The 11,294-nt window shown below is 32.9% G+C and overlaps 1 protein-coding gene across 2 annotated transcripts; it reads left to right on the forward strand.

Moving 5' to 3' along the window:
- The first annotated feature begins 841 nt into the window (after positions 1–841).
- On the forward strand, positions 842–10,677 carry LOC107889133 (coatomer subunit beta'-2). Of its 2 annotated transcripts, XM_016813450.2 has the most exons (26): positions 842–990; positions 1,356–1,376; positions 1,499–1,560; positions 1,654–1,708; positions 2,901–2,937; positions 3,061–3,386; positions 3,488–3,619; positions 3,712–3,860; positions 4,084–4,152; positions 4,484–4,634; positions 4,742–4,807; positions 4,940–5,128; positions 5,482–5,622; positions 5,715–5,789; positions 5,898–6,074; positions 6,175–6,266; positions 6,372–6,488; positions 6,874–6,988; positions 7,146–7,217; positions 7,705–7,901; positions 7,986–8,079; positions 8,688–8,794; positions 9,068–9,194; positions 9,270–9,384; positions 9,936–10,002; positions 10,254–10,677. In XM_016813450.2, the coding sequence occupies exons 1-25, from the start codon at positions 988–990 to the stop codon at positions 9,953–9,955; spliced, it is 2,709 nt and encodes a 902-aa protein (XP_016668939.2). In that variant the 5' UTR covers positions 842–987; the 3' UTR covers positions 9,956–10,002; positions 10,254–10,677. The 2 variants fall into 2 exon arrangements, with proteins under 2 accessions (XP_016668939.2, XP_040932294.1); XM_041076360.1 differs by lacking the exons at positions 9,936–10,002; positions 10,254–10,677 and having other exon boundaries at positions 9,270–9,466.
- Positions 10,678–11,294: the final 617 nt, after the last annotated feature.

The raw sequence follows: 11,294 nt of genomic DNA on the forward strand, positions 1-11,294 counted from the left end.
TTTAATTTACCGAACTGTTAAAATGTTATTGTTTGGCATTCTCTGTTCACACCGCTTGCACCAACCGAAACCTCTTCTCATTCTCTTTTACTATTTAGTTTATTATTATTATTATTATTATTATAAAACAACTTTTAATGTTATAAATCTACGAATAAAAATTTCAACAACTTTCTTTTTGATCTCTAACATTAACCGTCAAATCGACTTGAATCTAAAGTATGTTCTTATACTAGTTGATGGATAATAATCTATTGTACTAATTGTCGAATTGTTGCTTGAAGCTTGATAGTTGAACTTTAAAAAAAAACTTAATAGCCCAGTGACTTTAATAAAGACTTTCAAATAATTCAATTACTTAAATGAAAACACTTGAATTGTCCAATGATCATTTTGTAACTCTTTAAAATTGAGTAACCAAAATATAAATTTACTAATAGCTTAGTGATTTTATATATAATTTACTCTATTTAATTCTATTTTATAATTTCCCTGTAGTATGATTATTAATATATTTATATTTCTGAAATAAGCAATATGTCTCGTATGCATCTTCAGCGCAATAGAGACAGTGAGTGGCACTTCAGTAATTTTATTAAAAAAATTAATAATTTATTTAGTCTACTAATTTTATAAAAAAATATTTTAATTTTTATTTCTAGAGTCATTGAACTTGTATCTTTTCCAGGTAGATAAAATTTCAGTATTTAATTAGTTTTTTGAAATTCAAAAATATAAAATTAAATGTTAAAAAGGAACTAAAATAATTTTTTTTACAAAATTAAAGGACCAAATAATCATTATACCATCTTTTAATTCTAAAGCATCTTAGCGGAAAATTTTATTTTATGTTTATTTTTCTCACATACAGAGAAGAGCTCTCTCTCTCTCTTACATTACGCCAAAACAAAAACCCCTTTCTTTCTCTACATCAAAACCGCGATCTCGATCCCCAACTTCTTCATCTTTTTATTTTAATCTGAAAAAATGGTAAGTTTAATTTCTTGATCCCTTTGATTCCGCTCTAGATCTGGTTCAAATCTCTTTGATTCACATTCATTTCTCCAATTTCTGTTTAACATATGGAACTTGAAACGGGAGGACTTTTGAATTATGTTTGATTCGAGTTTGGAATTTCTCCGTTTTCATTATCATTTATGCGGCAGGGATGGAGAGTTAGGGATTTGAATGTAGTTGAGATCTGCTCTGTGATTTTTTTTGGAGTCTTTGGAATTTAGATATTAATGCGGCGATTATGAATTTTGATTTATTGATCTCTTTTGAACGGGTTTGATTTAAGATCTGTTGCATGGTTTCGACTAATAGTGTGGTCTTTTTTTTCTTGTGTTTAACAGCCACTCAGACTCGAAATTAAGGTATGTGTTATTCATTTCATTTGAGTTAAGTTTTATCTGTGGATTAGATCTAGTTATTATTATTGTATGAGTGTTTGGTAAATTGTGTGAGTAATGCTCTTAATTGGTGATATTTGTATCAGAGGAAGCTTGCTCAAAGATCAGAGAGAGTAAAATCTGTAGATCTTCATCCAACTGAACCATGGTACCTCTATCCTATATTGAGATTTCCATTTATTTGAACATTAATTTTTAAAGTCTGAAGGCTAAATTTCATATGTTCTAATTGTTATATCAGGATTCTAGCAAGTTTGTATTCTGGGACTGTTTGTATCTGGAATTACCAGTCACAGGTACGGGAGTTATACTGATTGTCGTAATGCCTGCAAAAACTAGAATTTTTTCTGTCTTCATGTTAGTGAAATGCCAGAATCTGGAAAAATGGGCTGATAATTAGATATATTTAATGGTTACAATTAGTGTATAAAACTTAGATAACTATTTTGTTTATTTTTTATTTTTTACTTACATTTTTTCCATAGCATATACTTTGAGTTGTGACTAGGAGAATCAATCGTGAAACATTAATGATTGAGCTTGAATTTATGTTGCTCTTCGAAGCATGGTTTTCGCCCTCTTTCATATGCACTTCTTTGGTTTTATTGGAATGCTGTGTGAGAAACTATGGCATATTAGATGATAATTTTCCCTTAAGATTTTTCTCATGGAAGTCCATTAGTTTGAGTAAGCCTTAATCTGGACTAAATGTCCATTCTGCTTGAACCAAAGGTTTATTCCTTTTTAGGTACTTGGTTTTTAGTTGTCTTCTTCTTCAGAAACAGAAAAAAATTATCTTAGTTACCACACCGAAAAATGTGTTATCAGAACTTACTCATAACTCTTTACTTGGATCACAAATTTCTTTTATATCAGAGAAACCATAGGGCATAAACTTGTGCTGCTTATCTGGCTTTATAAAAAATTATGCATATTGAATTGACTCTTTCTTTTCGGCAGTTCTACCATGAGCTTCGGCTTAAAAAAAAAGCTTTTACCAAAATATCTAAGGATTTACCAAAATTTCTAAAGTGTTAGAAATTTTGGTAAATCCTTAGATATTTTGCTAAAAGCTTTTGCTAAACAATTTTTAGTGGAGCTCACCCTAGAATTTCCCTTTTTATTAGGAGTGATCGGTTTCTTGTTCCATCATTTCTTTTATAGTAAAAGTTCTCTCATTTTAGTCTGACTCGTAAACTCATTAACCCGAACTCTTTAGACTATATAGCTATTATCTATTTCTACTTTATGATTAAACTATCATCTATAGTTTTATATAAGCACAGCTACTAGCTTAAATTCTGTTTAACTCTAAGAAACATAGAAACATGTATCCATTTTAGTTCTATGTATATGGATGTGACACTTGTCCTTTATCTTTGAAATCTTTTTCTTTCTTTTATGAATGATACATCTTTTGTTTACACTTTGACATAATTCTTTCACTTATTGTTTAGTATTAACTTTAACTGTCTTTGGTGCACACAGACCATGGCTAAATCTTTTGAGGTCACTGAGTTGCCGGGTATGTATTCATTTGTGTTTACAATGCACTTATCTCTGTCTGATGATACTACTTTTCAGTTCTGTTTTTGTCGTCATAAAGTCATTATTATTCTCTGAAGTGGTTGGCATCTTGTGTTTGCAGTTAGGTCGGCCAAGTTTGTAGCACGCAAACAGTGGGTTGTTGCTGCAGCTGATGATATGTTTATTCGTGTATACAATTACAACACCATGGATAAGGTCAAAGTATTTGAGGCACATACTGATTACATTAGATGTGTGGCTGTTCATCCTACTCTTCCATATGTGTTGTCATCATCTGATGATATGCTCATAAAACTTTGGGACTGGGAGAAGGGTTGGGTGTGTACTCAGATATTTGAGGGACATTCTCATTATGTCATGCAAGTGACCTTTAATCCCAAAGACACCAACACTTTTGCCAGTGCATCTCTTGACCGTACTATAAAGGTATAAAACGGCTTTTCTGTTTTTAGTTTTCTTTTCACAGTTTCTTTCTTCATTTGGTATAAACATGCTAAGTTTTCCTTGGATCTGTTTGAAATTTCTAGATATGGAACCTTGGCTCTCCCGATCCAAATTTTACTTTGGATGCCCATCAGAAAGGTGTAAATTGCGTTGATTACTTTACAGGTGGTGATAAGCCCTATCTAATTACTGGTTCTGATGATCACACTGCTAAGGTATGCAGCTAGTTTTTACTGTTAGTGCTGCTATCTTCTGATCGTAAGTAAATCTTGAGGAACTATTCATGGATAAATTCTGTGGATGGCAGGTATGGGACTACCAAACCAAGAGTTGTGTTCAAACATTAGAAGGCCACACACACAATGTTTCTGCAGTTTGTTTCCATCCTGAACTTCCAATTATTATTACTGGTTCTGAGGATGGGACAGTTCGTATCTGGCATGCTACCACTTATAGGTAAATCTTGAGATAGAAAAATATTTCTGGTTGAGCATCATTGAGATAGATGTAGCAATTCATGTTTGAGAGTCACATTAGTGATTTACCGTTAATATTTCTTCCTTGCATAAACTTAAGTGTTTTCTTAAGATACTTTTATCTTAATAGTCTTTAATGTATGCAATGAGATTTTAAAATTTCTTCAACTATTTGACTTCTTAACCAATTCATTTATTTTCAGGCTTGAAAATACCTTGAATTATGGTCTTGAGAGAGTTTGGGCAATTGGATATATGAAAGGTTCACGAAGGTAATTTCTTTTGATTAAATTCTGCAACAATGTTATGTTACGTTTATTTATTTTTTAATTTCAGATTAACTTTTCTCTAGATTATTTATTTATAATCATTTTTTGGCCATTAAATCCTAATGTAAGTCCTATCTGCTCAAAGAATGTGAGAAATTAATTAAAACTGTTTTTCTTTCAGGTTAATTATCCTGACTTATTTAGTTACATATTTTTTTCTGCGTGTAATATGAAGATGCTAGAGTTCTGAATTGAGATCTTGGTTAGTTTATTTGACACTTCTTACTTGATAATCAGCTACAACTAAAACTACCAAACTCTTTCCTTCCTACAGGATTGTGATTGGGTATGATGAAGGAACTATTATGGTGAAAATTGGCCGTGAAGTACCTGTAGCAAGTATGGACAACAGTGGGAAAATCATATGGGCTAAGCACAATGAAATTCAAACTGTGAATATTAAGAGTGTTGGAGCAGATTTTGAGGTAGTTTTTTGTTTAAGAAATTTTCCTTCGTCATTCATGGCTTGGCTTTCAATATTGGGTTTTCCACCTTCAGGTGATGACGTAAGCTTTTTTGCTTTGGTTCTTAGGTTTCTGATGGAGAAAGATTGCCCTTGGCTGTCAAGGAATTGGGCACCTGCGATCTATACCCTCAAGTGAGTCATACCCCCATTTAAATGAATTTTCGATTAGATTAATGATCGCTCCTAATTTTTATTTTATTTTTGTAAGTTGTATTTATGTTTTGATGTGTACATCCTTTTACCCTTTTATCTTGTTATTCTCAGAGCTTAAAGCATAACCCAAATGGGAGGTTTGTTGTTGTTTGTGGAGATGGCGAGTACATCATATATACGGCTTTGGCGTGGAGAAATAGGTCATTTGGTTCTGCATTGGAATTTGTTTGGTCATCTGAAGGCGAGTATGCTGTTAGAGAAAGCTCATCAAAGATCAAAATTTTCAGCAAAAATTTCCAGGTTCGTGCTATTTTATCATTTAGATGGTTCTTATCTTAATCTAAAGTAGTTATAGAAAAAAGTATGTGTACAAGCACATCCTGTTTTCGCTTTTTAAAAGATATGTTATAAGCAACAGATTAATTTCAGCTGAAGAGCTGGATCAAATAGGATGAAAGAACTTTGGTTAGGGTAGGGGATTTCAATTTTCCTTTTTTTTTTTTTAGAAAAAAATTATTTTAAACAATTGACTGATTGCTCTTTAATCGTATAATGGTATTTTGCATTGTGATTGTTAAGGAATTTTATTTAATGCAATGTTTTAGCTTCATTTGTAAAATGTAGTGGTCTTGACTGAGATTTAACATTTCCAGGAAAAGAGGAGTGTCCGTCCAACATTCTCCGCTGAGCGTATTTTTGGGGGTACTTTATTGGCGATGTGCTCCAATGATTTTATTTGTTTTTATGATTGGGCTGAGTGCAGGTTGATTCGTCGAATTGATGTTACTGTGAAAGTAAGCTGAAATAACTCTTTGAGCCCCTTTTGTTTCATTTTGGCTACCTTGCATCCTAAAACCCTTATTGCTTTGTGTTTCTAAAATGTTAGAATCTCTACTGGGCTGATAGTGGTGATTTGGTGGCCATTGCCAGTGATACATCTTTCTATATTCTAAAGTATAATGTAAGTAATCTGCTTCTTAAATCTGCAAAACCTTTTTTACAGACTTGTCTATTAAATTGACACTTCTTACAGTTATACATAACTAAATTTGATATTTTCATCTTGCAGAGGGATGTAGTTCAGTCTTACTTGGATAGTGGAAGACCAGTTGATGAACAAGGAGTCGAGGATGCATTTGAGCTTCTTCATGAAAATAACGAACGTGTCAGGACTGGCATTTGGGTTGGGGATTGTTTCATTTACAACAACTCTTCATGGAGACTTAATTACTGTGTTGGTGGAGAGGTATTTGCATTCTTTTTATCCTTGGCTTGAAGGGTTCAATGTGTTTATACTTTGGTTTGTGTAGGTTTTGATGGTTTCATTTATAATGGAATGATTTTAGGTGACCACTATGTTTCATTTGGACCGTCCTATGTACTTGCTGGGATATCTTTCAAGCCAAAGTCGGGTGTATCTGATAGACAAAGAGTTTAAGTGAGTGGCTAGTTGCAGCTATTCTTTGGTCAAAATGAAAAAATTGTTTTGCTTTGAAAATACATTATTAACGCCTATTTGCCCTTGTCTTGTCATATTGTGCAGTGTTATGGGGTACACATTACTTCTCAGCCTAATTGAGTACAAAACTCTTGTGATGCGTGGAGACTTGGAAAGGGCCAATGAAATTTTACCTTCAATTCCCAAAGAGCACCATAATAGGTATGTTTACACCTTTGAAATATTTTCCTTTCATTCTTAGAGATTATTGTTGACTATCTTTCCTTCTCTTTTCCTTTGAAATATTTTGAAGTTTTTGGTTCTTAATTAGTCATCTGTGCTGAATATTCATGCCTCTTGTGGTTGGATTACGTTTTCATCTATGGTAATATCTGCCTCATCTCCATGCCTTTAGAAACCTAGAATTCCAAATCTAACCTGACTCCTATGTATCTTACCAAAAGCTGGTCCATGTTCCTTTGTGTATTTGTTCTACTCCTCTGAAAGCCTTTAATTTAAAATTTTATTAAATTCATTTTCTCTGTTTTTAAGTTGTGATTATTGAAAATTTTATTAGATTTAATTAATGGTTTGCCTTGATTTATAGCGTGGCTCATTTCCTAGAATCACGAGGTATGATAGAGGATGCTTTAGAAGTAGCTACAGACCCTGATTACAGATTTGAGCTTGCCGTACAGCTTGGTAAATTAGGTATTGCTAAGGTAAGAAAGTTGTTTAATTGGTTTGGGGATAGAAATATGTTTTCATAGATCCTTTTTTCTGGAATCTCTGTATGATATATTCCATTTTGTATTAAGCTTGATTACGCCATTTAAAAAATTTCCTATATTCACTAGATAGTCACTCACTATTGTGCAGGAGATAGCCACTGAAGTTCAGAGTGAGTCTAAATGGAAGCAGTTGGGAGAATTAGCTATGTCCACTGGAAAGGTGTCGTGTATTCTCTAATTTGCCAAATTTGTTTCAGTTCCATCTCTTTCTGTCGTGATTGTCATTCTTGATTCTCCCATCACTTTTCTTGGTGGCTTCTTTTGCTGGTATATTGGTATCATGAAGTTGTTGCAAATCACAATTTGAAAATATTCATTGCGGTTGCTCTAGGAGTGAAATCTGTCTTAAGGTTATGGGAGTAGACAGCTTTGCCTTTCAATAAATATTTCTAAATTTGTCTGAGCTTTTTGGCTTGGTAGGTTGTTCAACTGGTAAATAAATTGGATGAAGACCATTTCTATGTTTGGCTAGTGTCTTGTTTTATGCTAATGTTGTACATTACATTTTACTGATGTGGACATTGAACTTTAATACATGAATTAACTGTATGTTTTAATGTTGCTCTATGAACATACAGGTTATATAAATTGTTAGTTTCGATAACTAATAATATCTTTTATTAATTATGCTAAATTTGTCATTACAGCTACAAATGGCTGAGGAATGCATGAAGCATGCAATGGACCTGAGTGGTTTACTGCTGCTTTATTCCTCTTTGGGAGATATAGAAGGAATATCAAGACTTGCATCCCTTTCCAAAGAGCAAGGGAAGAATAATGTTGCTTTCCTTTGTTTATTCATGTTGGGTAAATTGGAGGATTGCCTCCAGCTTCTGGTGGAAAGGTAATTCCTTATCAAGTACCTTAAACAGTAGACTGGCCTTCATGTTACCAAAGTTATGGATATATTGAAGGATTCCTTTTGCAGCAATCGGATACCAGAGGCTGCTCTGATGGCACGATCTTATCTTCCAAGCAAGGTTTCAGAAATAGTAGCAATTTGGAGAAAAGACCTCAACAAGGTTTGTTGATGTGCTTGTTTCTCAGTTGTCTTTTTTTTTCGTGCTTCTTTATGGGTTGGCTTAGCTGTATTTTCACCTTTTGTTCTTTTCATTCCACTTGTTTGATTTTCAGAATGGTTGTACATATTCAAATTATTGCATTTCTTTAATCAGTAAATATAACACTATTTTTCTTTCTCCGTTCTCTATTATTTCTTTCTGAATCGTGCATTAGTATTGTATGTGAAGTGTATCTTGACTTCTTGCCTTTTTGGTCAAATTGATGGCTAATATTTTTCTGAAAAATATTTGTCTGAAATTCTGCTTATAGAGCTTTACATCTGAAAGCTAAGGACAACAATCTTATTCTTTTTTGCAACCAGTGCAGCAGTTTAGTACCGCCAGAATCTTGTGGGAATCTTTTTAATTTAATAACTCATTGGTTGTGGAGTGGTTTAAATATCCTTCCAAGTGGTCTTTAATTTCTTTGTACCCTTGCAACATGAATCTGTTGTACTTGTATGTTTCTTTGTAATCATACTCAAAGCTATATGCCCTAACATTCTTATGTTACTGCTTAATGGTTCAGTTTGCATAAATATTTTGACACTACTTTTACGCATCTGAAGGTTAATCCAAAAGCGGCTGAATCTTTGTCTGATCCTGAAGAATATCCCAACTTGTTTGAGGATTGGCAACTTGCTCTTACTCTTGAATCTCAAGTAGCAGAAACAAGGTAGAAATCATGATCCCTTCTGTTACTTAGTTGTGTTATTTGTTACCAATTTTCTATCCAATGTTATTAAAGAGGATTTCTTTCTCTTATTTTAGTGTTACTGATTCTGGTGTGATCTCTTTGTACAAAGCAATTTTAGTTTGCGATTGTGTTTGGCCTTTCTTGGTTGCTCCGCAGTTTTTTTTTTTACTAGCTTTGTTGTGGTTGAAATGTCCTCTTTTTTTTTTTTTTTGTCTCACATGGATATGCTCTTAACCTTCAATTTGGTTATAGGGGCATTTATCCTCCTGCCGCAGACTATTTGAAACATGCTGATAGATCACATATGACACTTGTGGAGACTTTCAGAAACATGCCAACAGAGGAGGAGCCTCTTGAGAATGGTGACCTTGATCATGAGGTATAGCGTTCATATCCATCTGTTTTTCTTTTATGTAGGCAACTTTTGACATAAAAACTGCTTTGATATGATCAGAATCTAGAGGATCAGAATGGAGAAGAGGGTAGCCAAGAGGAGGCTGTTGTTGTGGATGCTGATTCAAACGATGGTGCAGTGCTCGTTAATGGCAATGAACCTGAAGAAGAGTGGGGTACGAATAATGAAGGAACCCCGTCAGCCTAAAAGCAATTGGTCGGGGCAGTGTGAAAATCCAAATTTTGTCTCTGGTGATTAATTGTTTCTGAAATGCAATTTCTAACCTGTTTCTCTTTTGGGATTCTCTGATGAGTCGTTTTAATCTTGTTTGTCTTCGGGATTTGCTACATGTTTGGTTGCTAAATAACTTGATTATGATATTATTTATAGCCCTTTTTTTCTCCTTTCTGTATCTTTCTCGTATTTTACAAATTTAGGTCCCAAACTTGGGCTAGAAATAGTTTATCCGAGTCTGATGCCTATTAGTATTGACGAGTATGATGCGCATCTATTGGCTTCTGATACCTTATATTCCCTGTAACTGTTATCATCTAATTTGTGTTTCTGCATCAATTTATTGCCATCTAGCATCAAACCAATAATGATACTTCTTTTTTTTCTTTAATTCTACCATAGAACATTAAAGCTTGTTAAATTCTTTCCAATTTGGTGCTTTCGGCAATTCTGTAATGCCTTGATTCTTATCATCTTTTCCCCTATTGGCAGTGCTTACACCGGATCACTAGGTTCCTTCAAGACATTCAGTTCGAGCTCTATTCAGAACATATTTAAGGTGAGAAACCATAATCATTGTTATTATTTCTTAAAGGAGAAAACATTATTAGTCATATTTTTTTTCCCAAATAAATCTAGAATGGAGTACTTCATTAGTTTTAGAATTTTTGTACCGGATTTTGCCATATATTAGAGATGCATGCAAATCATTTTACTTTGGAATAAACCCACGACACGAGTAATAATTTAATCAAAAATATGGTTTGATTTTTCTTTTCCACCGTCGTAATTATTTTATTTAACTAGCAGATTTCGACCTAGACAGATGTGATATTAAAATATAGAGATGGCTGATTGTCTTGCGTTCCTGGAGGTTTGGTTTGGATCTATCTACAAAAGCACATTGAATTTTGGGATGGGGGCATAATACAAAGTATTTTCAATTAAGCGTTCCAGTTATGATATTAGATTCTTGGCCTTTTGGGTTTTTAGCATATATATATTCTTTTTTTTTCTGAGGCATTTTGGTCCAAGATTTTTTATTGTGCCATTGTGAATGTAGAAAGAACTTGAGAATCTTAGTGATGATTTGATTTAACCAAATCGAGTTGAGCCCATTTTATGTTTGGTTTTAAATTTTAGGTACACTATTTGCCTAATTGCCTCGCTCAATATCAGAACTTGTACTGTAAAACATATCTACATAATAATAAATAAAAAACATTATGTCATATATCATATTGTGTTTTCCTATTCGTTTGTCTATATCTATTCAATTCTTTTTTCAGATAAATCATGTTAAAAAAATATATTTTGAGGCCAATTGAATTTTAGTTCGAACGCAGGTTTTTAATGACGGTACGGTTTTAAAAATGTAATAAATGACAATGTTCTAATTTATTATTATTATTATAAAAGTGACGCTTATTTATTTTGATACAATGTTACTTTTTCTCAAAACTCTCCCAACCCTTTCAATTTAAATTATCAATTGAAGTTTTGAGAACTTTTAAAACATTTAACAGAATCAAAATATTATTTCTCTTAATCAAACTAGCTGAAGTTTTAAAAAATCGCAGTTAATTCAGTTGGATAATTGAAATTTGTTACATTCTTTTTTCTATTTTAATTCAAACTAGTTTAAAACAACAATATCACGATAATGTTTTTTTATTTTATTTTATTGGAACGGAGGTATCTCCTCTGTTTTATTGCTCATGGATATTAATATCTTCTCTGTTTTATTGTTCATGGATATTTAAGATTTTGGGATTGGGGTGTTGTCTGTTTGAACTATATCATCTTATGATTTGAACAGAAAGAAGAGAAACGGCGAATAACGCAATGAAA

The sequence above is a fragment of the Gossypium hirsutum genome, chromosome A09, assembly GCF_007990345.1.
Source record: "Gossypium hirsutum isolate 1008001.06 chromosome A09, Gossypium_hirsutum_v2.1, whole genome shotgun sequence".
NCBI lineage: Eukaryota > Viridiplantae > Streptophyta > Magnoliopsida > Malvales > Malvaceae > Gossypium > Gossypium hirsutum.

Bases quoted from the DNA above. Each gene is read 5' to 3' on its own strand.
- LOC107889133 (XM_041076360.1), top strand. The intron at 4,635-4,741 runs GTAGTTTTTTGT...TTTGGTTCTTAG, and splicing joins GTGTTGGAGCAGATTTTGAG to GTTTCTGATGGAGAAAGATT. The intron at 5,623-5,714 runs GTAAGCTGAAAT...CTAAAATGTTAG, and splicing joins GAATTGATGTTACTGTGAAA to AATCTCTACTGGGCTGATAG.